The following is a 27,731-nucleotide window of genomic DNA, read 5'->3' as shown; positions in this document are numbered from 1 at the left end:
GTAAACTCAACCGTTTTAAGAATTATTTTATCCCAACTTCTATCAAATTTCTTAACGAGTCTGTGCAATAATTCTTATAGTGCTCTTACCATGGTGAATTTATGAGGTGTATGTATGTGCTATGTTGTGGGATGTGTGCAATATGTGTTATGTTATGGGATGTGTGCAATATGTGTTATGTTATGGGATGTGCGCAATATGTGTTATGTTATGGAATATGTGCTATGTTATGGGATATGTGCAATGCTGTTGGATTAATGGCTGAGGTGTATTGTTCTTTTGTTGTTTGTTTTTGTCATTGTGGCCGTTAAGGCATTTATGTCCAAGACAAATTTCCCTGAACGGGACAATAAAGTTTATCGTATCGTATAAGAGGGATGATTTGACAATTAGCTACATGTATCAGTAGCAGTATGTGTGATACAGAACAAACAGCAGTTTGAGTTTAATCTAATCTAATTTTATTCACTGGTGACTTGCAAACTGGCTGCAGCAGGTCAAAATGGCTGTCTATCAATAATACCTGAGCTGCCAGAATATTTTGATGATTGTGATATGAAAACAGTAACACCTGTTCAATAAATCATTCTGACTGTTGGCTGCATTTTTATTGAATCAGTTTCTTAAACGTCCAGATAATGGATGAATGTAGGATGCTTAACTAATCATTGGTACTCATTTGGTACTAAGAAGGTATCAAATTATTACTGTACTTAGTTTAAAGTTTAAGGCCAGATGTGAGGAAAATGCACAGATAAAAAAAAAAATTTGTCTTTGTGTTGGTTTTGAGTTTCATTAGTGAGACTTGTAAATCGGCATTAAACTCAGGTTCCTTGTTAAGGTTGCACCATCTAGTGGACAGAGAGTAGAACTACATGGTCTGGTCTGTGATTCCCCGGCACAGACTGAGTTTCTGGCTCCGGTTACACTGGGTGTGATACCATTGGCCTTAAATATGTTTTAAATTAAAAAAAGATGGTGCTCTCCAAATTACAAAGCATTTAAAATGTGTAGTATAATATTAAAATGTGTCATTGACATGACTAACATCTTTAGGGTTTTCTAAAGGGTTTTGTCTTACCTGGAGTTACCAGTCTCTCATTACAGCTCTTGTGACACATTAGTGTCAACATTGTGTCCTGTGAAGTGAGTCCTGTTGTGATGAGTCCTGTTGTTGTGTTTGTGTGAAGGCGGGGGCTCTGCTATGAATCAGTGTGAGGACAGAGAGGAGGGAGCCCCTCCCTCTAAAACCACTCTGTGGGGGGAACATGAGAGCCAGAGCAAAGCTCAGAGGTGAGATGAGGATCTCTAACTGTCCATGACTCTTCTCCATGTCAGAGCTCAGCACTCACATCACTGCATCACATTATTCACACTCACTGTCACATCAACTACTCAACAACAACTTAGAAATGATAATACTAAAGTATGAAGTGTCTAAGTGAAGGAACAACCAACCACTGATTCATCAACTGATCAACTAACATGAGGTCAGATCTGGTCGAAATGAATCTTTATTCTGGTCAAACTACAACATTTCATTTGTGAGGAGTGGAGTATGGGAACAATGATGGAGGTAAATTTGTGTAACGGATGTGCACTCACTCCACCCATAAAAGACGTGCTAACCAACCTGCCAAGCGGTTGTCAACCTCTTGGCGAAGAGGTTAGCATCGTCGCCTCCGGTGCGGGACGTCGTGGGATAGAACCCCACCTAGGGAAGGCAGTGAGAAACACAACGCAGAGGGCCAGATATGACATTGGCTACAGTGGTGCCGTGACCCGGATGCCCTGGGTGGAGTGAGTTCAGCGGGGGTGAGTGTAACGGATGTGCACTCACTCCACCCATAAACGATGTGCTAACCAACTTGCCAAGCAGTTGTTAACCTTTTGGCAAAGCGGTTAGCATCGTCGCCTCCGGTGCGGAAGGCCGTGGGATCGAACCCCACCTAGGGCAGGCTGTGAGAAACACAACGCAGAGGGCCAGATATGACATCGGCTACATTTGCAGATTCTGAGATATCGGGTGAGAGCTCACTGTTGGTGATGATTAAAAACAGAGGGCTGAAACAATGGATACCAGTGCACACAATAATTTATTTTTAGAGCTTGTTCTTAAAATCAGAGTATAAGCAATTGATTAAAAACCTTTAAAATGGTTTCAACCAAGTTAAAAGCCAGCAGAGTCAATGTCCATTAAAACGAGAAGTCTCTGAACACTAGAACCGCCAACATTCCATGTACTCCTAGAACCGCCAAGAGGTCATTTTGACCTCCATTCATTCTAATGCAAAAATGGTGAATGGACTGCATTTATATAGCCATATATATTATATAAGCAGCCAGACACACAACTCAAAACACTTTATAGTAATGCTTCACATTCATATACATACACATACTTTACAAAAAATAACAATAGTCGTTGCTAGGCAACCAATATAGACAAATCTTTATTTTTCTATTTTCGAACAGTGTGTGTATATAAAAATTTTCAAAATTGTTACAAATTTCTGAATTCATGTCCATTTCTCATGAGAGCAAGGGACTGTCATTGTTATGTTCAATGTTTATGAGTAATGTTCATTTGTTATCTGTTTGACACCTGTTTTAACTGTTTGACAACTTTCTAATATCTGAACTCGTGTTGTGTTGTGGGATGAGGTCAAAATGACTAACTAACTAAATAACTAACTATCTAACTAACTAACTGACAAACTGAGTGACTAAATGGACATTCTTTAGCCCAGATTGCAATGATTGGAAAATCTGTTTTATAATTTTTTATATGTACACACACTGTTCGAAAAATAGAAAAATAAAGAGTCGTCTATATTGGTTGCCTAGCAACGGCTATTGTTATTTTTGGTAAAGTATGTGTATGTATATGAATGTGAAGCATTACCATAAAGTGTTTTGAACTGTGTGTCTGGCTGGCTATATAATATATATGGCTATATAAATGCAGTACATTTAGCATTTTTGCATTAGAATGAATGGAGGTCAAAATGACCTCTTGGCGGTTCTAGGTAAAATCACTCTTTTTTTCGTTCTCTTTTATACTAGAATCGTGAAAACGCATAAGATGATGTAGAACACACTTTTAGGAAAAGTTATCGACTGGGAGACATAGGGTTTTTACGCAAACAGAGTTACGTGCATTTTAAGAAGCGAGAGAGGTCAAAATGACCTCACGGCGGTTCTAGTGTTAAAAGGAATACAGCCAGACCGGGATAAGTGAAACATGAGGTTCAGAAGTGGAGACTTGCTGCGGCGTCTGGTAGCCTGTTTCCGGTGCCTTGGCTCTTCAAGCATGGAGGCCACCTGGAACACACAAAATCATTGCCAGTATCGGTGTTCAACCACAATCCACCCTCTCACACCAGAACGTTACTAACAGCCCAAATGGGTTCTGGATTTTCCGTCTCTCCACACTTCATCTCCATCTTTCCCTCCGCCCAAGTTTCCCGGTCTCTCACTGTCCTCTCCAGCCATGCTCTGTCTGGTGCCACAGTGTCTCCACGCTCTTTTGTTCCCCTTCTCCTTCCGGTCGCGACCCTGCTCCTCCGCTGTTGATGGGATCTGTTAGGGGGAACCGGAGAACCTCGCAGGAGCAGCGCATTTGCTCATAATATGGTGCATTCACTGGCAGTGGGACAAACTATAACATGCAATAAAAACTCAAACACAATATGAATAAAAAACACAATACAAATAAAAAAACATGCAAGAATAAAACTCTGGAATTATTAAAAATTATACATCAATGAAACAATAAAACCAGTCCCAACTGCCGTGTGACACATTCATCACTTTTTTCTTATCAGGATGCAGCAGCAGAAATCAGACTCTCCTGAACCCAGCTGTGTGTCCATGAAGAGTGACCGGTCTATGGGTCGTCCAATTGTCTTTAAAGAAGGACAACCTGCTGATGGAAGGTAAGAATTTGAAATGGAACCTTATTATTATCAAGCTGTCCTGGACCTGAGGACTAAGAAAGCTCACATCATTTTCACATGTTTGTTTGTATCAGGATGCAGCAGCAGAGATCAGACTCTCCTGAACCCAGCTGTGTGTCCATGAAGAGTGACCGGTCTATGGGTCGTCCAATTGTCTTTAAAGAAGGACAACCTGCTGATGGAAGGTAAGAATTTGAAATGGAACCTTATTATTATCAAGCTGTCCTGGACCTGAGGACTAAGAAAGCTCACATCATTTTCACATGTTTGTTTGTATCAGGATGCAGCAGCAGAGATCAGACTCTCCTGAACCCAGCTGTGTGTCTATGAAGAGTGACCGGTCTATGGGTCGTCCAATTGTCTTTAAAGAAGGACAATCTGCTGATGGAAGGTAAGAACTACAAACTTAATATCATGATAGAATCATGTCTTGGTCCAGAGCTGCATAGTCTGTAGTTGGACTGAACTACCTGCTCAGGTAGCTGCTGATGTTCTGCTCCATTGAGTCCACAGTTGTTGGTGACACCTTGTAAAAAGCTAAAGCCACATTAGAGACATTCAGACTTTAAACTTGACTGGTAATCCTGACTTGTTGACACCAGTGAGGTGAGCAGTGAATTCCTGAATGGTTGACTGAACAACAGCTGTATCTCAAATGCTCTAGGTCAGTGGTTCCCAACCTTTTCCAACTCAGGGCCCACTTGAAAATCTCACCTCCAACTGCATAAAGAATGGATATCAAATAATGTGTTTTAGAAGACTTTCAGTATCTGTCTTTATATGAATGTCAATATAACATACCTGGTCTGAGAGTCATTGCTACTTAAGTGTAGTCACGATTGAACCAGAAAAAGGCAACTAATCGAAATCAGAGGCCAAAGGTCTAACATGGTGTATATTATATAACAAGTAGTTCCGACCAAGCAATCTGATTGGTCAACAAGACATTTAGAACGTGCTCAAATCAGCATGACAGCACGCCTGACAAGGCTGGGGTCTGAACCCAAACGCACGACTCAAAAAACTTGGTTGCAATATCAACAGGGTTTATTCTGGAGATTCAAACAAAAAACTCACTCTTCTCGAGGATAAAACAAAGAACAAAAAAACACTCTCTTGAAGGATAAAACTGGAGAACACAAAGTCACTCTTACGAGAAAAAAACCCTGGTAACAAAAGGAAAAAACCTGACATGGGGCATGTAGTCTCTCGGGTCACAGGACAAGACGAACTGGCACAGAACAAAGGGAGACACAGACTAAGTACACGCACACACAAGGAAATGGGGACCAGGTGGAAACAATCAGGGCGGGGCAGACAATCAGACTGGCAGGGGAACACAAGAGGAAGGGGCAAGTCACCTGAAACGAGAGGAGAGGTAAATTACAAAATAAAACAGGAAACCACAAGACAACATGACTGAAAACAACAACTTAAACCTGAACAGAGTCTCTGGTTATGACAACGCCTAACTCATCATGAAACATATTACTCCGCCATGTCATGTTGTTTTATCCATCTCCATGGTAACCATCCATGAATTCTTATTTTTATAATTTTAGAAACGTTATGTTACACGTGAAAATGAATCACAAACTTGATCAACCTCATGTAGAGTGCTCCTTTCAGATGCCTCAAATATTAGAACAATTAAATAACCATTTTCTGTGAATATGCTGTAAACTGTCCCATTTTAGCAAAGAGGCTGTTCCCTTCCGTAGTAAGACATTACTTGTAACCGCGGTGAAAATAAAATATGGCTTGGAGCTGAATATTTCGTTGGATAAAACAGTAGATACCTCTATGTTTCTCTCTCTCTCTTTGTGACTTCTGGGCTTTTAAATAATCTGGAGTAATCGAAATGTTTGGCTTTCCCCATCAGCTGTGTCGGCAACACGGTATTGATTTAGTTCAGAAAAGTCCGATGCCGTGATAAAACATTATCGTCAGCTCAGAGTTCACTCATCTGGGACTAGAAAATCCTTTAGTTGGTAATAGTTGTACAATCACAATATTACCCTCGAGAGTGTGCTTAAAGGTTGAATATGTAGAATATTTATTAAAAGCTATATTTTTTCAAAAATAATACATCCATGGGGCCTTTAGAGGGGTACAGAATGAAAGTATTGCTTTTCCATAAAAAAATTTTTTTTAGTCTGAATTATTATTTTTAATTTTTTTGACGGGTTCGACAATGACTTTCTGTCAACGTTCTGTTTACATTCGTACCTGCCTGTAGCCGACATGTGGCTCAGTTCTCCGCTGTTTTCCTGCCTCCTCCCGGTCGGATGCGTTTGTTTCCAACCAAGCCTTTTTAATAATCAATCGGTGGATCAATGGATTATCATATACTTGTTAGGATGGGTGTATTTGTGTAGTCTTATCTGTCATTATCGTCGCGGACTTTCGGTGCCACGGAGCTCCTTTTTTTTTTTTTTCCAACTTGAGGAGAGCAGTGACAGCGGAGGCTCTGAGCAGCAGCGGTGTGGAAGGCAGAGAGCCTCCACTGTCCTTGTAACAAGCTACAAGTCATTTATTATGCTGTTAATGAAGGTAAAAATGAAACAAGGTAAATATCCTGCTTAGTTCTCCTCCTCTGTGTCCTCTGTTCAGAGCGGAGTCCCTAGCAACGGCCCGTTTTACCTAGCAACGGTCTGGCAATCGACTGCTGGAATTCTTTTTCTGTTGTTGTTCTTGTAATTCTACATAGTCAACCTTTAAACATAATTTGAGCACTTCAGTTCCAGCTCACACTTGTGCAGGACAAGTGGTATAGAAAATGAATAGATTAAAAGACTGTATGAACCAGTTTTAAAACAAGTTCTTGTGAGACATATAAAGACTGCATGATAACACTCATATGGTTGAAATGGTGGGCACTTCATTTTACAACTGTGAACCATCCTCACTCTCTGGCTCTTGACTCATGACTGAGTCGTCTACCAGTCACCTGCCATCCTCAGTGGAGGAATTGAAAATCAGCCACCTTCATATTTAGTGTCAGATTGGAGTCAGTCATTTTCCTCACGGTTGATGTTTTCTCCGTAGAGTTCAGCAGAAGATCTCAGAGGTCCACAGTGATGAGTCTGAACAGCAGCATCAACCAGACCTGGACTCCATATTTATGGTCTGTACATGTACAATCACACTGTTACTGTTAACTCCATCAACCACAGTCACAGAGCTTCAGACTGACACATGAATCACATGTTGTCTTCAGATGAAATGAAATGTTGAGTTTATCATCTGTTCCAGCTGCTGGAGGAGAACGTTGTCACTTTTGTGAAGAAGGAGCTGAAGAGAGTCCAGAGGCTGCTGACACCAGATTACCCAGAATGCTTGGAGACTCAGAGGAAGGATGAGGAGATGGTGGATGTTGAGGATGAAGATCAGAGGAGGAGCAGCAGAGAGGCATTTCTGAAGATCACAGTGAACTTCCTGAGGAGAATGAAACAGGAAGAGTTGGCTGACTGTCTGCAGAGCAGTAAGATGATTTCTCTAAAGATTCAACATTATGGAGAAAAAATAGACATTTACTGACATGATGGAGGGAAACATGTTAATGAATTGTTCTTTTTGGGAAGGAAATGGACAAACACTATCTTGGTAATTTATTAATTGATTTTATTTGTTGCTTGTTCTTCTAGGAAATGATTTTGTGGTTCGGCAACATGACCTCAAATCTAAGCTGAAGAAGAGGTTCCAGTGTGTGTTTGAGGGGATCTCTAAAGCAGGAAACCCAACTCTTCTGAATCAGATCTACACAGAGCTCTACATCACAGAGGGAGGGGCTGGAGAGGTCAATGATGAACATGAGGTCAGACAGATTGAAACAGCATCCAGGAGACCAGACAGATCAGAAACAACCATCAGACATGTAGACATCTTTAAAGCCCCACCTGGAAGAGAAGAACCAATCAGAACAGTGATGTCAAAGGGAGTGGCTGGCATTGGGAAAACAGTCTTAACACAGAAGTTCACTCTGGACTGGGCTGAAGACAAAACCAACCAGGACATACACTTCACATTTCCCTTCACTTTCAGAGAGCTGAATGTGCTGAAAGAGAAAAAGTTGAGCTTGGTGGAACTTGTTCATCACTTCTTCACTGAAAGCAAAGAAGCAGGAATCTGCAGCTTTGATCAGTTCCAGGTGGTCTTCATCTTTGATGGTCTGGATGAGTGTCGACCTCCTCTGGACTTCCACAACACTGAGATCCTGACTGATGTGACAGAGTCCACCTCAGTCAACGTGCTGCTGACCAACCTCATCAGGGGGAAACTGCTTCCCTCTGCTCGCCTCTGGATAACCACACGACCTGCAGCAGCCAATCAGATCCCTCCTCAGTGTGTCGACATGGTGACAGAGGTCAGAGGGTTCACTGACCCACAGAAGGAGGACTACTTCAGGAAGAGGTTCAGAGATGAGGAGCAGGCCAGAAAGATCATCTCCCACATCAAGACATCACGAAGCCTCCACATCATGTGCCACATCCCAGTCTTCTGCTGGATCACTGCTACAGTTCTGGAGTAGGTGTTGAAGAGCAGAGAGGGAGGAGAGCTGCCCAAGACCCTGACTGAGATGTACATCCACTTCCTGGTGGTTCAGTCCAAAGTCAAGAAGGTTAAGTATGATGGAGGAGCTGAGACAGATCCACACTGGAGTCCAGAGAGCAGGAAGATGATTGAGTCTCTGGGAAAACTGGCTTTTGAGCAGCTGCAGAAAGGGAACCTGATCTTCTATGAATCAGACCTGACAGAGTGTGGCATCGATATCACAGCAGCCTCAGTGTACTCAGGAGTGTTGACACAGATCTTTAAAGAGGAGAGAGGCCTGTACCAGGACATGGTGTTCTGCTTCGTCCATCTGAGTGTTCAGGAGTTTCTGGCTGCTCTTCATGTCCATCTGACCTTCATCAAATATGGAGTCAGTCTGCTGTCACAAGAACAATCAAGCTCCAAGTGGATGAAATTATTAGGTGGAAAATCAACACACTTCTATCAAAGTTCCGTGGACAACACCTTACAGAGTCCAAATGGACACCTGGACTTGGTCCTCCGCTTCCTCCTGGGTCTTTCACTGGAGACCAATCAAACTCTTCTACAAAGTCTGCTGACAAAGACAGGAAGTAGCTCACAGACCAATCAGAAAACAGTCCAGTACATCAAGAAAAAGATAAATGAGAACCTGTCTCCAGAGAAAAGCATCAATCTGTTCCACTGTCTGAATGAACTAAATGATGGTTCTCTAGTGGAGGAGATCCAACAGTCCCTGAGATCAGGACGTCTCTCCACAGATAAACTGTCTCCTGCTCAATGGTCAGCTCTGGTCTTCATCTTACTGTCATCAGACAAAGATCTGGACGTGTTTGACCTGAAGAAATACTCTTCTTCAGAGGAGGCTCTTCTGAGGCTGCTGCCAGTGGTCAAAGCCTCCAACAAAGCTCTGTATGTGACGGCTACGTTCACACCGCAGTTACCTGAATCTGATTTTTTCGCTCATATGTGAGCCATATCTGATTTGCTTTTGACAGTGTGAACAGCACAAATCGCATTGAATCTGACTTTTTCAAATCAGATTCAGGCCACTTTTAAATGTGGTACTGAATCAGATACGTATCTGATTTTTTTGAATGCACTGCAATCTGAACAGCCAGGTCGCATTTAATGCGACTTTGACGTCATTCTGACCCGCGCTGCACTGTTTTGTAAATGAATGACAAATAAAGTTGATTGAAAAACGGGGTGAAGCACTACAGCGCAACGGTGACAGAGACACATGCAGGTCTGACAGTGCAGCGAGGACAGTACGTGAGGAAGAGGAAGATGAACTAATGAACGATGAGCTTGGTTGCTAATGTGTAAAAATAAACAGAGGGATTTAGAAATAAAGGCTGTCAGCCGTAGCCTACGTCACACTGAGCTGTCAGATGATGAGCCAGGCAGGCAGACTGCATATCACATCAAAAGTCGGTGAGTTTAAATTCAGACTCTTTTTTTTTTTTTTTTTTAAGCGTAATGCTGTGGGTATAGGGAGGCTGATGGAGTGCGGGATGGGGGGCGGGTTCGAATCCGACGTGATTTTTTTTTTTTTTTAGCATTAAACCATAAAGTCCTACAATACCGGTTGCCGTTGTCATGGATGCTTCCGTAAACACCGTCGTGGCGTGATGTCATCAATGATCAGCTGCACATGCGGGTCACTTCAGGAGCTTGAGCTGTTCACACAGCAATCCATAGACAGGCCACATTTAAAGGCGTAATGTGAACAGCCAAACAAAAAATCGGATTTGACCAATAAATCGGAATTGAGCATTAAGACCTGCGGTGTGAACGTATATCCATCTAGATTTACTGTGTTGTTTTCTTTTCTCAAAACAAAACACAAAATTCATTGTGTAACTGGTGCCTTTTGTTTTGTTGTTCACTTTTCAGACTGAGTGGTTGTAACCTCTCAGAGAGAAGCTGCAAAACTCTGTCCTCTGTCTTCAGCTCCCAGTCCTCTAGTCTGAGAGAACTGGACCTGAGTAACAAAAACCTGCAGGATTCAGGAGTGAAGCTGTTGTCTGTTGGACTGGAGAGTCCTCACTGTAAACTGGGAGGTCTTAGGTTAGTGTATAGTTGTTGTGCATTTGTGACATTAACATCTAATTTTTCAATATTTTCTTTTTTCATTTCCCTTGTAATTTCTCTCCAGACTGAGTGGTTGTAACCTCTCAGAGAGAAGCTGCAAAACTCTGTCCTCAGTCCTCAGCTCCCAGTCCTCTAGTCTGAGAGAACTGGACCTGAGTAACAACGACCTGCAGGATTCAGGAGTGAAGCTGTTGTCTGTTGGACTGGAGAGTCTTCACTGGAAACTGGAAACTCTCAGGTAGTATGATTTTTGTCAAGGCTTTGATTCACATAGCTCACCAATACTTGAATCCTGCTGAAATATTGATATGTCAATATATATATTGTTGATCATTTCTGATCACTTGTCTGAGTTATGTCCTCTTTTCTGTTTATTTGCATCAATTGTAATAGGGTTTTGGTAACAGCACTTTTACATTAACACACACTAAAATTAGCGGGTCGACGCGGGTTTTTTAAACAGGGTCGACCCGCTAACAATTGGCATTTGGCTCCTTTCCCATTGACCAAAATGAGCCAGGTCTGACCCCCGGCTGGGGGATCAGACAGAGCATAAACCAGTTGCCCCGCTTTCATCCGCGGTGCGAGAAACACCATGTCATGCCACAGCCGCCCACCGCAGAGTGTGAGGTCCATCCACCAAGGCTTCTGGCTGACCTGCGGAGCACCAGGACCGCGGAGGACAGCAAGTCTGCCGCGGCCGCGACGGACATCCGCGGCACAACACGTCAGTTAAACAGACTGTCCCATCTTTTTTTCAATCGTCTTGAATGCGAGCAGAGCTTTGTTTGGTACGTGATATGAGATGCGACCGGCATGATGACGTGGCGTCACGTAACGCTCAGCATCATCACGTAAATTAGCGGGTTGACCCGGGTCTGGTGTTCCCACTGCAAGCTGATCAGAGCCGAATGAAGGCGATTTTAACCCGCGTCACTTGCCAAGTCGTTTGACGCGGGTCGGTGCGCCTTTCCCACTGCTCCCAAAAGCCGATTGTTAGCGGGTTTAAACAAGTTTTTTGGCCAGTGGGAAAGGGGTATTAGTGTTCAAGTACAAACTTGTTTACTCTCTGTGTGTGTGTGTGCGTGTGTGTGTTCAGTCTGTCAGGTTGTCTGGTCACAGAGGAAGGCTGTTGTTCTCTGGCCTCAGCTCTGAGCTCCAACCCCTCCCATCTGAGAGAGCTGGACCTGAGCTACAATCATCCAGGAGACTCAGGAGTGAAGCTGCTGTCTGCTGGACTGGAGGATCCACACATGAGACTGGACACTCTCAGGTATGGGCACATGGACAGACAACAGCAGCTCTCACACTCAGTACGTTTACATGACACTTGAAAAAGCCGAATTATTGCCTTAATCCGACTATAACTGGACAACTGAAGTGCATGTAAACACCTTAGTCTGACTGAAATTGGAGTTGGAGAACTCCGATTAAGACACCCAGATAATGCGATTGGAATTCGATTTTCTCCGTCATGTATACACCTTAGTCGGAATATAACTGGACAATGCATGTGCGCATGCTCCACAACAGCACCAAGTGGAGCAGAGAAGCCGCCCAAACCCGGCAAAGTAAAGAAGAAAACCCAATGTCGGCGCCGATTCAATGCATTTCACACAGCACGATCAGCAAGAGTGTTTTATTAAAAAAAAAAAAAAAAAAAAAAAGAGAGAGAGAGAGAGGAAAAAAGGAAGCCCGTATCCTATTCTCAGCGCGAATCCGGCCCAGACTGGCGCGTCTGGTCTGTAATTGCAGTTGAGAATTTATTATTAAGATTACTAAGTTGTGTATATTCAGTTTTTTTTTTTTTTTAAGTATATTTTTTTGGGCATTTATAGATAGTACAGTTGAGACAGACAGGAAACGGGGAGGCAGAGAGAGGGGGAATGACATGCATCAAATGGCACCCGACACGGGACTCGAACCAGGGCCGACTGCAGCGAGGACTGTGCCTCTATACATGGGGCGCCTGCTCTAACCACTACGCCACGCGACGCCCCTATATTCTGTTTTTTATGAGGTGACAGAAAAGTCAACAGGACAGGGGGGCGTATTAACCCGCTGAAACAGAGGGTGACGCCGCATGAGGGGGCGGACCCATCAGTTATTCGATTTTCTCAGTTGCATGTAAATTGAGACAAGGACAGAAGTCCGATTAGACGCCAAAATCGAATTTTGAGCATAGCTCGATTAAGCTCTGCATGTAAACGTACTGACTGTGGCCCTGTCCAATTCTGCACATTTGATCACACTTACACACTAGATGTGTGTGTTCATGCGCTTAGTGTAAGTGCACAAGTGTGTCCCATTTCTCCAACGACCAAAAGTGCAGTGAACTTGATTTGCACTTTACCCACACTTACTGTAAGACCACACTGGAGGAGTATTTGGCCAAGTATATTTCTCACAATGCACCAGCCAATGAAGTCTGAGCCACAAGCCACGTTTGGAAAATGCCACAGAATAAATTTTAATAAAATAAATTTTAGCTTTGTATCTCATAATTATGACGTTTTAATCACATATTTTATATTATTTTATCTTATATTCTTGAGATTTCAAGTAGTAGTTCAAAGTTTACATTTACATCTCATCATTTTGACCTTTTATCACATAATTATGGCTTTTTCTCAGTTGTGGTGTGAACATTTTTCATCAACCTCTATTTAATTTAATAAAACACACCCTTTTTTTTACCAGCAGAGTTGGGCCTCCACATTTTTGATTTGAATCTTGCGGAGACACTCTTGAAGTAGACGATACTGTTGAGGTCACTTTCGTAGGTTAGAAGGGGGGCTGCCATATTGTGTAATGTTTGGATTGGTTGCCTGGTTACCTGACCGCTTAAGTCTGACATGAGAAGGGAAGAGAAGTTGGCGATGAGAAAGGACCTGTTTCACTGCAAGTTTGAATTATCGTTTTAGTTATTGTCTCGTCGAACTGACAAAGCCACGACCGCGTGACGACGGTGGGAGGTCGATACACGCAGGACACTGGAGCTGGTGGCCGGCCCGGTGCCACTGGAGCTGGACGCCGGTCTGCCAGGAAGGACTCGCCGACCAAGCTACAGGTGATGGGCGAGAAGCAGCCGGTGAGTCAAACATTGAGCAATATGGCAGCGAATCCCACCAAGCTCCAGGTTTTCAGCAATAGAAATATGTGCACCTGTGTCATCCCTGAAGCCTAGACTTGTTAGAGCCTTAACTGTAAAACTTTACTTGCCAGGGTGGCGTAGGTCGCAACATATTTATGGGGGCTCGTCTGAGGATCTAAACCTTTTGTGAGTTAGTATATTCTGGATGGTATTAGCATTAAACGATAGCATTAGTGGTAGGTCAGGGTTATTCTGTTTAGCTTAGTTTTGGCTCTGTTTTTGAAATGGGAAAGGCGACCGAGTTGTTTTGCGTGGCTCATCAAAAAGCGTACACAGCCAGGTTAGATAGAAACAGAGGGGTGTACACTTAGGCTCGGACCAGCCGAGCGAGTCTGGACCTTTTCGCTAACAGAGTCAGTAGGTTAGCGATAGCTTTAACAGTGGCGGGGACGCTTTGCTAAGTTCAGGACAGTGAACTGGGTTGAAGCGATAGCATAGGTGGGTGCGTTCACCCGTGTGTCGGTTTTTTCTTGTCTGGCTTAGTGGTGTTTTGTTAGCGGGGCTGGCATAGCTCTACTTAGCCGTATACTTTTGGCGTGGTTGTTTTTCTCTCGGACCTGTTGTAATGGCGACGGATATGATGGCGTGTTGGCAGGTGTGGACCTGACCCGAGAACAGTTCAGAACGCTAAGGAAAGAGCAGCTGATAGCGTTAGCCGAGGAGGAAGATGTTTCTTTGGAAGATGGCATGAAAAAGCCGCAAATCGCAGCTCGGTTGATAGCGGAGTTGGGGCTGGAGGAGGTCTGGATAGAGCAGAGAGAGAGGGAACAGAGAGAGAGAGAGAGGGAAATGGCTGAGAAGAGGGAGTTGCAAGAATTCCAGGAGAGGGAAAAGGAAAGGGCCCATAGAGAGAAGATAGCCAGGTTAGAGGTGGAGAAAACCGCAGTTGGAGGTCGGCAACCTGAACTGAGGTTTGATTTAAATCGAGTTTGCCCATTCATGCCTGTGTTTGAAGAAAGTGCTGTTGATGTTTTCTTTGAAATGTTTGAGAAAGTGGCTGCGGAGTGTCAGTGGCCAGAGGAAAAGTGGCTGTTGTTAGTGCAGAGTGTTCTGACAGGGAAGGCCCAAAGAGCTGTGGCCGCTCTGGACGTTAGAGTGGGGTTGGAATATGATGCACTCAGGAAAGCTGTTTTGGAGGCCTATGGAAGTATTCCAGAGACTTATAGGAGGCAGTTCAGAGAACTCAGAAGACAGCCAGGTGATTCTTATTTGGATTTGTGGCGGCGACAAGAGGTGCTTTTTGACCGCTGGGTTAAGGCATGTAAGGCTTTCGACTACCTGCAGCTTAGAGATCTGCTCCTCCTGGAGTAATTTAAGCTAAGTGTTCCTAAGGAGGTTGAAGTTTATTTGAATGAGCGTGATGTGTCAACGCCCCGGCGTGCAGCCGAGATAGCAGATGGCTATGAGGTGGCTCATGGGGGTGCCTCAGCCATGGTCAGTAGGAGGAAGGGATTTGAGCGCAGAGGAGAGGAGCGATCTCCGAGACAGAGTGAGGTAGGAAATTGGCGTTCCTCTGTGACTGAAAGGAGTAGTTTCCCACGTTCGGCTCCGCTGAGAGGGCCAGCTCAGGTCCCCAACCGGCAACAGAGCTCTTCTGGCGAGCTACGTTGTTTTTGGTGTCACAAGGTGGGTCACAAGAAATCTCAGTGCCCTCGTTTGGCTAACAGGTATGGTGCAGCTAAGACTGTAGGTATTGTGTCGGTGGAGCAGAGGCCTGAGGAGGAGTTACAAGGTTATGAGGGATTCATTTCAGAGGGTTCCCTGTCCGACTCAAGTGAGGGATTGTCTGTGCCCATTACTATCCTGGGAGACACTGGGGCTAAGCAAACACTAATCAGAAAGGGGGTTGTTGACCTGCCCAGCTCTAGCTTCACAGGAGAGTTCACTGCGGTGCTAGGAGTAGGAGGTGGTTATGAGTGGCTACCGATACATCGCCTCTACCTACGGTCTGGGTTGGTGAGTGGATTTGTGCTGGTGGCGGAGGCACCAGACCTCCCATTTAAGACCATAGACTTAGTGATGGGTAATGACCTGGCCGGAGTTAAGGTTTCGCCTGAAGTCTGAATGTCCTGTTGATCCTCTTGAGACTAGGGAGTTAGAATCAGAGTTCCCTGAGGTTTTCACCGCCTGTGTGGTTACTCGTGCGCAGGCTAACAAGAGAGTGGAGGAAACTAATGTGCCGCTAGAGCCCGCGGATCCTATGTTGAGTGATCTGTCCGACTCCCTGCTCAGCCAGTGGCATGACAGTTCACCGTCGTCAGTTACAGCTGTTAAGGGGGACAGAGTGAACAATGTTAGGGGAGATCAGGAGCAGCAAGGAGTGGATCCCAGAGAAGGCACTAGTGAGGGGGCTGAGAGTGAGGAGCAAGTACTGAGAGTACGAACTGAAGAGGTCCCTCTGAACCGCTAGTCAGTGGTGCGCAGGCAGCGGGAGGACCCTTTGTTAAAGCATGCACTAAGACTAGCAGTGACAGTGCAGGAAGCTATAGAGAAGTGCCTAAGTGCTATTTTCTTCGAGATGATGTGCTTTGTAGGAAGTGGAGACCCCCTACTAGACCTGCAGATGCCCACTGGGCCACCCTGGAACAGGTGGTTCTGCCCCAGAGTTACAGACAGGAGGTGTTGAGGCTAGCTCATGAGTCCGTCCTTGGTGGGTACCTGGGTTCTAAGAAAACCATGGACAAGATTTGTCGTCATTTCTTTTGGCCTAGTATTCTGAGGGATGTGAAGAGATTCTGCCAGTGTTGCCATGCGTGTCGGATGGTGGGAAAGCCAGGGGTTGCAGTACCGGTGGCTCCTCTACAACCTCTACCTGTGGAGGAGGAGCCATTTGCACACATAATGGTTGACTGTGTAGGGCCGTTGCCAAAGTCTAAGAGGGGAAATGAGTATCTTTTGACAGAACAGGTGGTTGATCCAAAGCAGCCTGGAGATGTTTTGAGCTATGTGTCGTCTTTCAGGGCCAAGTTGCAGTCAGCAGGTGAGGCGGCCAGGAAGCACCGGGTTGCCAGCAAGGTTTCGCATGAAAGTCAGATACGATTGAAAAGCTATGGTCAGACAGTTTGACCCAGGGGATGTCATTTTAGTTCTGAACTCTGGCCCAAAGGGACCCCTGGGACCGGGATTTATGGGTCCATATAGGGTTTAGAAGAGAGTCGGTGACTTAAACTATATTGTGACTACTACTGAAGGCTTACAAGAGCCCTGTAGCGACAGTGTGCTGTGCCATGCCAGTTCAGACTGATGCTGGTGAGGTTGGAAACTGTGAAGATCTGTCAGTGAGCGGTCCAGAAGTGGTTAGTGCCAGGCGGTGCAATACTGAGGCTTGTGCAGTGTTGGAAGAACAGTAAACGCATTTAACTGAGTTCCAGCGGCAACAGATTCTCCATGGGGTTGACTCCTTTCCTAGTTTGTTCAGAGATGTACCGGGAAGGACTGATAAAGCAGTGCATGATGTGGATGTCGGGGGGGCGACTCCCATCAAGCAACACCCATACCGGTTTCACCCTCCTAAGAAGAAAGCAGTTGAGGATGAGGTGCTCAGGTGGAGCCTGATCTTACAGCCATACGATCTCCAAGTGAAACATATTGCAGGCAAGAGCAACGTCATTGCAGATGCCCTGTCCAGAGGCTGAGGAAAGGAGGATTTTGATGTTTTATGTGAGAGTTGAGTGAACCTAATTTGCAGGAAAATTTATAGGTGAATATCGTAAGGACAGTGGAGAAAAAAAAAGGAAAAAGAAGGAAAATAGAGAAAGGAATCTGTTATATGTTGTCCAGCGTGTGTTTTTTCTTTTTTTTTGTTGTTTATGGAGGGGAGGAATGTTGAGGTCACTTTCGTAGGTGAGAAGGGGGGCTGCCATATTGTGTAATGTTTTGATTGGTTGCCTGGTTACCTGACCGCTTAAGTCTGACGTGAACGGAAGGAGCAAGGGGATGCTGGGAAAAAGCCAAAAGCGAGTCTCGTGAACATGAGGCGGGCGCCCCGCAGAGAAGGGAAGAGAAGTTGACGATGAGAAAGGACCCGTTTCACTGCAAGTTTGAATTATCGTTTTAGTTAGTGTCTCATCTAAACACAAATGAACTGACAAAGCCAAGACCGCGTGACGACGGACGGAGGTCGATACACGCAGGACGCTGGAGCTGGTGGCCGGCCCGGTGCCACTAGAGCTGGACGCCGGTCTGCCAGGAAGGACTCGCCGACCAAGCTACAGGTGATGGGCGAGAAGCAGCTGGTGAGTCAAACATTGAGCAATATGGCAGCGAACCCCACCAAGCTCCAGGTTTTCAGCAATAGAAATATGTGCACCTGTGTCATCCCTGAAGCCTAGATTTGTTAGAGCCTTAACTGTAAAACTTTACTTCCCAGGGTGGCGTAGGTCGCGACAATACTGTGATCCAGCAGCAACTGTTTATTCAAACTGTTGCTGTGCACTGTTACTTCTGTCATGATGGAGTTTGTTGAGATCCGCTCGTGTGGATCTCACCCAGGTCGGGAGGCAAGACACAAAGTGGAGGAGGCGAAGGTTGAAACAGATAAGTATTTAATCGCAGTCTGCAGAGAGCGGAGATCATACAGCACACAAAGACAGTGTTACCAGGAAGAGCTGAGAACGATCTGATCTGTGTATGTTTCTGTTCCGTCTTACACACTGGGGGTTTGGTCCCTCCCAGCATGCAAGGCGTGGACTACTGTGATGGTCTATGTGAGCTCTGACGTGTGCTGATGTGCAGGCCTATGGTCACATGATCTATGTGTAGTGAATAACATAGCTATTATTATTTACAATCCCCCTTTTGATCTCTGAACAGAGATCACACAAATGAAAAGAAAAACATCTCAAACAACCTCAAAACCAACACCACATATAAGGCACTCTGTGAAACTGAGCTGTAAGCAAAAAATCAACACTCATTCACTTTATTATTCCATTCAGATATATCACAGACCTATCAATGTGACTATAACAAGAGATATGACACTGAGTCCCAACAGAGGTTTCCATTTCCCATATTGTAACATTTTAGCAAGCAGTAAAAACCTTCAGTGACGAGAATTTTCCAACAAGTAGTCCAGGGCAGGGTTACTCCCAAGACAGATTCAAACTCTCTATGTATCTCAGTCACACAACTCTTTTAGCAATATGCGCAGTACTTTTAAAACATAATAAGGTAAAATATGACAAGAAGATAAAATGTACCCATCAAGATGTAATGCTATAGGTATTATAATGTAGTTGTTCCTGTATTACCACAAACCAACAGATGATGAGGAAGGTGAGCGGCATGTTCTTCTGGGCGCCTCGACGATCCTGGTTGGTGGTTTGGCACACCACTTGTTGGAGAGGAACGCTATTTCACTTCCTCCCTAGGGGTATTGGTTAGACTACCTCACCCTTTTGCCACCAGGGGATTATTCTGCCCCTTGTTGATCGGTGGACTTTGCTCCTTTGTTCTGCTCACGCAGTGTTTCTCGGATTTCCCCCAGGGTTCTGGCGGGGGCTTCAGCTGCTGCACATTGGCTCCAGTGGAACCACGTGTCTCCTTTGCCGTTCAGCCGAACGGCGTGTGAGGTGCGCTCCTTTACCTGGAACGGACCTGTCCAGCGTGGCTCTGTCCACTTTCTCTTGGTCACTTTCAGCAGTACCCACTCGGAGTCGGGAGTTGTTGTTGTTTCTCCTCCAGTGTTTTCACCAACCTGCTTTGCGTATTCTGAAACAAGAGTCTGCAGAGCATGAAAGTACTGTTTTGGGGTTAGAGACTGATCATTCAAAGTTAACCCCACGAGCTTTGTTTGTGGCCCTGGAAACATCCTTCCAGTAGATAACTCGAATGGGGTGAACCTTGTACTCTGATTCACTGAGCTACGTACCGACATAAGTGCCAGTGGGAGTGCATCCAGCCAGTTCATCTTGGTCTGGGCACAGATTTTAGCTATTTTACTTTTAAGGGTCTGATTCATCCTTTCAACCTTTCCCTGTGACTGGGGATGATATACAGGCCCAAATTTGTGTTTGAGTCCCAGTACCTCCTCCACCTTCTGCAGATCATGGTTTTTAAAGTGTGTGCCATTGTCAGACCTAATTCGTTCCGGAAAACCATGTCTTGGAATGTACTGATTAATGAGGAACTTTATCACCGTCTTACTGTCTTCCCTCCTTGTGGGAAGAACCTCTGGCCAACCTGTATATGCATCAACACATACCAACATATATCTACAACCTTGAACCGAGTTTACCATATCTGTGTAGTCTATGATAATTTCTCTTCCTGCTTTTGTTTCCAGAGGGTAACGTCCAGGGTGGGGTCTGACCGTTGGTCTGGCGTTGTACATCGTACATTCAGGACAAGTATTTACATGATATTTACACATTTGTTTCATAAAAGGGTGCCACCAATTTTCCAAATTTCTCACCATCTGTGCTGCTCCGACATGCCCCACCCCATGTGCTTCTTTTAGTGCTATTTCTCTGATTCCTGGCGGTAAAATGATCCTTCCATCAGGACCTCGCCACAAACCTTCTGTTTCTGTACAACCCCTACTTTTCCACATAGATTTCTCCTGTGGTGAGGCTTTTCTTTGCTCAGTTTTTATATGTTCGATTTCAGCATGTTCATTTGTGTCTGTGTCAATGTCTTTCTCTGGACAGATCATCATCATACTATGTACATTAATACTTTCCTCTCTCCCCCTTTTTTCTGGAACAACACCCCGTTAACACAGTGTGGTGTTCCAGAAACATCAAGGTAGAAAGTGCTGAGAGCAACGTAGGGGTTTGGGACCGGTGTCGTAGCGGTACGTAATGCACTATTAATGGAACGCAGGTCTTGAACCATCCGATATTTGCCGGTACCTTTCTTTTCCGTAGGTAAGATGGGTGTGTTCCATTGAGAGTGTGAGTCAATCAACACCCCCTTTTTGTACAACCCCTCAATGGTGTCTGCAATACCGAGTTCGGCCTGTAGTTTATGCGGATATTGAGGAAGCCAGATTGGATCCGTGGTGTTCAAAGAAAATGTGACAGGTGGGCAGTCTACCAAACCCACATCAGTGGGACCAGTGGCCCACAGAGAGTTTGGGAGAGAGTCCAACATGGCGGCGGAATCTGGGTGATCTGTCTTTTCACGGCCGTGGTGGCGGGAGATCTGAACATGTTCCACGAGTGCCTGATCTGTGCAAGAAACCTGTATTTTATATGTTTTAGCAGTAGAGGAATACATTATTTGTGGCGTCAGCTGTTTCCAATCTGTCTGTTGTTTTGCAGTTTTTACAATAGAACCTAATTCTTTAGCTTGGTGGTCAGGATGGAGAGCGAGGGAGACATGTGGTGCTGCCTCATCCTCCATCATGTACCATTGTAACTGTGCAGGTAGTAGGTTAACAGTGGCTACTACACCTATGGGAGCAACATAGATGCTGTCTGTGGCTATACTCCAATCAGTACCCTCTATCTGACTGCTAAACTGTTCTTCATACCACTCTGTGTTTTGTCTATCATAAAACAATGTAACATGCGGAGGATCAGGAGGGGCCACGTAGGGGTGTAGCAGGGCTATCCAGGGCTTCCATTGTAGGTAGGCCGACAGGATCCCGCCATGCTCTCGTGTTTCACTATGTAGTAAGCCCCAGTAGATGTCTGCCGACATGTCCACTACAGGAGACATGAGGTATTGTCCAGAGCGTGCTGTGTTGGTGCTGTTACAGTTCATCTGGGTACCATCAGGGAACGAGACAGTTAGACCATCAGGGGAGCATAGAATGTTAGCTCCCAGTCTGGTCAACAAATCTCGGCCCAGTAGGTTTGAAGGGACATCAGGAGAGACCACGAAGGGGTGCAGCACAGTCTGGTTCCCCAGCTGCGTGGTGAGAGGCTTGGTATATGGCAGAGTAGTAGGAACCCCAGAGAAACCCATGACTGTGATGACTTTAGATGAGAGCAAGTTCTTTTGTACAGTCTGTATAGTGGAGATAGTAGCACCTGTATCCACTAAAAATGGCAGCGTGTCGTGGTTGACCGCCACTGGCAACACTGGTTCTGCCGTTAAGTGTTGCTCAGGACTTCTCTGTGGGGTGTGTCACTCTTCGAACAGCTGGGGGAACTGCCCAGTAGCTCCCCCTGTGGTGGGTTGGAGATCTTGTCTACCCCTGCCTCCTCTGTTTTGAAAGCCTCCCCTCTGCTGACGGCCGCCCCTTTGCTGGTTGTCATTGTTTTGTGGACATTCCTTCGCCCAGTGGGACGGATCTCCACATAGGAAACAAGCAAGGCTTCTTCTCTGTGACCTCCCCCTGTAAGCTCCTCTCAGGCCCCCACCCCGTGAGCCTCCCCTTCCCCTACGCATGTTATTACCTCCCCTATGGTGCGGCTGTGACTCCCACGGGGGAATAGGATTCATGTCAGGAAAAACAAGATGATCATCCCATTCCGGTCCCTGTGCTGACTGCATCATTATTTTAACTTGCTCTTTTCTTATCATTGACGTCATCCCTGGCCTTAGCTAGTTGCAGTTTAAGTAGCTGAGCTTGGAGGTCAGAATGTTCTTCTTCCTCTTTCTGTGTCTTATCTTGAAAGATAGTGAGGTGGTGCACGAGGTGCTTCTCCCACGTGGAGGAGTCACATCCTAACATGTCAGGGTTATTTTTCATTGTGTCTTGCACAGACTCAGGGAGGCCTAGCCTGTCGGTACCACTCAGTTTGGGAGCCCGAATTCTTAGGACAATGTCCTGTCTGGTTCGTCCACATATCTTTAGCGGCGTTCAGGAATTGACGTGGATTTTGTTTAGGATCCCAACGAATTTTGGGCATAGCTGTAGAGTTAGGCAGAGGGAATTGCGCGCGCATAGCTGTGCCTATGCTATTTATGTGGTTGGTGAGTGGGGAGTCGTCTGGGAGCCTGATGGTTTGAGCGTCCATTTCTATGTCTCGTTTGTTACTTAAGGTCATGCATCTACCGGCAACCGCGCGGAAATCACCTAAGGCCAATGTTTGTCCTGCTGTCAGGGAGTCCAATTTGCTGAGCCACAAACTGCCTCCATCTGTGACAGGGGGCAGTTTGTCGACCAGAGCCTGAAGGTCACCGAACGAGAACGACTTGTATTTTGGTTGTTGACTCCCCGGGACCGTGGTTAAAGGAAGAATGGTATGAGGAGGAGGGGGTAGGGTATAGAGCATGCCTGAACGCGTAGCGCCGCGCTGGGCATCGGGAACATATTGCAATATTCTATCTCTGGCGGGGGACAGGGACTTCATTAATTTCTCTCTTTCTAACAGCTCTGGAGTCGTAGCCTGTAGCTTAGCTGCGTGTTCCATCAGCATTTCATAGTGTTCTGTCTGTTCTGCCTCCAATAGCACTTTCTGCTCTCGTTCTACTCCTGCTCTGTCTACCCTATCTTGAAACGGTGGGGGCTGTGAACCGGCTGATGACGCCTGGGAGGGTGCAATCGATGCTGGGCAGACGGCGGTGGGTGCAGCCGACGCGGTGATGGACGGTGGAGACGAGTTAAAGGCGGGGGTAAAGACGGAGGGCGGAGCCGACGGTGTGTGTAATGGCGCAGCCGGTGAATGGGCGGACGTGAAAGGGTTAGTGTGTACGGCCTGGTGTGCATGCAACTCAGCAGTGGGGTATAACTGGGCCGTCCCCGTGCGTTGTTGGTCGGCGTCATCTAACTCATCTTCTAATGTGGGCCCACCTACGGGCATAATATGCATGGTACCTTTACCAATCCTATATGTGGGAAACATGCCAGGTGGGTTTAGTGCATATGGAGGTGGGCATGTGGGCGAGCATGAGAGGATGTCAGGTGCAGTTACCATTTTGGAGGGAGTTGGACTCCTGTGTTTGTGTTTCATCCCTTGCCAGCAGATAGCCAACTCAGACCAACCTCGACACTCCTCCTCCCACGCGTCCTCCTCCTTTTTCCACCCATTCCTGTGAAACCAATTTGCTGTCTTTCCCTGCTCTACAGCCGCTTTCTTTTTTTCTGTTGCTGCTTTTACTTTAGCTACTAAGAGAGTATGTAAAGGCTCTTGGTGTTTCAATGTTTTCCCCATATCAGTGATTAATGTATGCATCTTTTGTTTGGCTTTTTCAACCTTCTTTTCTCTACTGCCCTGTTTTGTGAGGGCGCCTAGGGCGTCTGCAGTGGTGTCTACTTGGACTAAGAGGGTTTGCCAGGGACCCCAACCACTGTCATTCATTTCTGTATCAAATTCTCCATCCATATTTTATCTAGACTCTGAGCTCCACAGCTGGTACGTTTGCAGGGAATGAAGTGATAGCTGCGTTAGCCCCTTGCAAATCCTCAGGAGACAAGCTTCTAGATCACTCTATAGTGACCCGGTCTCACTCTGGGTGTTCTAATCACAAGGATTTTGCAAAGTTTACACTCATACCCCACACCGTTTATCAACTGGGTGTTTTAGCCTCCAAAGCACACAGCTGGGCTGCAGAGTGGCTTTTACGCACTCGCTGCCCTAAACAACAGTGAACTGGTGGCGTTTGTTAACACCGCAAGGTTACCCCGCCACTGAGACCATACACTGCTGACGCTGAGCGAAATGGATATTCACACAACGAGTTTTCTCAGAGTTTTATTCTTCCCCACCCATATATTGCTCACAATAACTCCAACAACACAGACAAGTTAGAACTTTTTCATAGAAAAAATAAATTTCAGCGCTTTCACAAAGGTATATCAAACTGTGCATGCTTCAGAAGTATTTGTAAGAAATTATTTTGTTTTTCCTACGGGCCTCGCACCCTTTAATTTTAGACAGACAGACGTGCTTGGTTTGGAAGCCTGTTCTTCCTCCCCGGGCCTTTCACCCTTACCGCAATAATTTAACCAATAGATACTTTAAATATCTCCAAGATATTAGGGCCTTCAACCTGCTTTTAAATGTTGATAATTCTCCAAGAATGATATCAACAAGTAGAATTAGGGGACCTCACCCCCGGGAATCCAACCCAGCCGCGGTATCAACCGCTCCTGGACCCCGTCGGGTCGTCAGGTGGAGTTACGCCACTCTCAAGGTTTTATCGTCTGCTGTTTTATGTCTCTATTTTCTTTACCTTTGTCTTTAAGTTTTTTTTTTTAAAATACTTTTCTGATTCTTTTGCTACTTTACTTACATGTACATTGGACAGGACACAGTTCTAGTGATAGTCAATATGCAGAATTCGTTATAACAGGTTTTCTGCGTACCTTTTATGTGCCGGCTTGTGTCCTTATCCTCTGTCCATGAAGAAAAGCTTTTAGGTCGAATGGTCCATCCACTGTCCTTGTACCCCCTTTAACGCGGACGAGCCCCCATTTGTTGAGATCCGCTCGTGTGGATCTCACCCAGGTCGGGAGGCAAGACACAAAGTGGAGGAGGCGAAGGTTGAAACAGATAAGTATTTAATCGCAGTCTGCAGAGAGCGGAGATCATACAGCACACAAAGACAGTGTTACCAGGAAGAGCTGAGAACGATCTGATCTGTGTATGTTTCTGTTCCGTCTTACACACTGGGGGTTTGGTCCCTCCCAGCATGCAAGGCGTGGACTACTGTGATGGTCTATGTGAGCTCTGACGTGTGCTGATGTGCAGGCCTATGGTCACATGATCTATGTGTAGTGAATAACATAGCTATTATTATTTACAAGTTCCTTCTGTGAACAGATGAAAATATCTCAGCAGAGACTCCTGATAGACTCTGCTCAGAGCTTCGACATGTCACGTTCTGAATGACAAACCTGGTTGGTGCCAGCTCCCAATGTACCAGTTGTTCATGCAGAGCAGTTCAGCTCTGTTGACAAGAAGATGTCGACCTTCAAACACACCATATCATTTAACAAATCCTCACTCTAACATTCTAACATTCAATAGATTTAGCAAACTATGAACAATATATTTTCTCATGTGGAACACACATGTTCCACATGAGAACATGTGTGTTCTCTGTGTGTTCACACTGGAACACACAGAGTTGTGTTCCAGTGTGAACAATGGCACTGAGACACAAAGCTCCACCTGTCAAGTATGTCCCAACTGCTTTTAAATATCCCCACGTGGTTGTCCACTTAATATGTGCCTGCACACAAATGTACGTTCAACATAGCAAAACGTCACCAAAGTGTGTGTGTGGTTGTGTGTGTAAACAAGCTCACTCAGCCAAGTGTGGAGAAATGGGACAGGCCCTGAGTCTCTGTCTCTCTGACTAACTGAGGAACTCTGCTTCATGTTTCATGGTGGATGAAGTTCATCCTGACTTTGTTTCCTCCTCCAGGGTGGACCATTGTGGACCTCAGAGACTGAGACCTGGTGTGAGGAAGTGTGAGTGTGTTTGAAGTTTGATTCATGAGAACACAGCTGCACGTTACACTAGATTTTGACATTTTCCAGACGCACAAAGTCTAATTTCTCCAGAGTTTCATTCAGGTTTCAGCTTTTGTTTTTGTCAGTGTGGCTGGAAAGATGTTAGAATTCAATCCATTTAAAATCCACAAACAACAAACTGAACATATTGATCCAATCCTAATCAATATATGTTATTAAGAGTGGAGCCAACAGAAAGCCTAAACACAAGAGGCTATAATTAATGTGACAAAGATGATGAAAAGATGATTCAAGTGATCTGAGGTGGATTTACCTTCCAGTTCCTCCCTGAGTAGCAGACCTGGGGCCAGATGTGTGACACATCTGTACAAACAGCAGACACACTCAGTGTTGAACATATAAACTGGTGTTTGTATAAACAGAGTGTGTGGATGTTTTCTAGATCAGCTGCAGATGATAAGGTGGAAACAGACTGACAATCAGCTGACATGTTTGTTTTTTCACTCTCAATATTGATTTTTAAATCACCAATCAAAGACATATTGATGACATTAATGACCTTGGTACTGATCATTTTATTATTTTTAATTCCATTAAAGGTGTTGTTTCCATGACAACACAAACTAAATCAGTGCTGACCTTTCAGAGCTTCAGTAATGATGATGTAGACATGATGCTTTCCAGCTGATGGATTCATTAAAGTCACTAGAAACAGCCACATGCTGAGTGGTTGTGATGCAGCTGCTCTGAGGTCAGTAGAAACTTTGTGGATGTGGCTCCACGGAAACACTGCTCTTGTTTTTTGCTGCTTTTCACTGACAGGTGGACAGATGCTGAAGCACACACAAGTATTGATATGTAGAGGGTGTACACATCATTGAAATGTAGTGAAACTTTATTCATAGTATAAAATCCTATCAAATGTCAGTTTGAATGTTTGACTTTGATGAATTGTCAGTGAAATTGTTGATAAATGAACAGATGATAAACTGCAGCTGTGTTGTGTCTTGTTCTCTCCATCAGACGCCTGTGAACTGGAACTGGACATGAACACAGTGAACACACACCTCAAACTGTCTGACAACAACAGGAAGGTGACATGTGTGACAGAGGATCAGTCATATCCTGATCATCCAGACAGATTTGATGTCTGGCCTCAGCTGCTGTGTAGAACTGGTCTGACTGGTCGCTGTTACTGGGAGGTCGAGTGGAGAGGACTGGTTCATATATCAGTGAGTTACAGAGGAATCAGAAGGAAAGGAGACAGTAAAGACTGTAGGTTTGGAGGAAATGATCAGTCCTGGAGTCTGAGGTGCCCTGATGATGATGGTCATAGTTATTCTGTCTGTCACAACAACAGAGAAACATCCGTCTCCTCCTCCTGTGTCTCTGACAGAGCAGCAGTGTATGTGGACTGTCCTGCTGGCACTCTGTCCTTCTACAGTGTCTCCTCTGACTCACTGATCCACCTCCACACCTTCAACACCACATTCACTCAACCTCTGTATCCTGGGTTCTGGATCGGTTCTGGTTCCTCAGTGTCTCTGTGTCCTCTGTAGGTCTCACTGTCTCTCCTGAGGACAGAAACTCTGCTGACTCCAGGTCAGCTGCTGAAGTCAAAGTTGACTCTGGTCACCATCACACACACTCTGTACTGTGAAGCAGATGTGT

At 45.3% G+C, this 27,731-nt stretch overlaps 1 protein-coding gene across 1 annotated transcript in view; it reads left to right on the top strand.

Moving 5' to 3' along the window:
- LOC310997446 (uncharacterized protein) overlaps positions 1 to 27,731 on the top strand; it is a 136,888-nt gene that overhangs the window by 55,465 nt on the left and 53,692 nt on the right. Inside the window, exon 10 of the mRNA XM_083987140.1 lies at positions 11,689 to 11,862. Within this exon, the coding sequence (XP_083843266.1) occupies positions 11,689 to 11,862 (174 nt within the window). The remainder of the gene's footprint in view (positions 1 to 11,688; positions 11,863 to 27,731) is intronic.

The sequence above is a fragment of the Trachurus trachurus genome, assembly GCF_905171665.1.
Source record: "Trachurus trachurus genome assembly, chromosome: 14".
Taxonomy (NCBI): Eukaryota; Metazoa; Chordata; class Actinopteri; order Carangiformes; family Carangidae; genus Trachurus; species Trachurus trachurus.
This window is presented reverse-complemented; position numbering and strand designations above follow the sequence as displayed.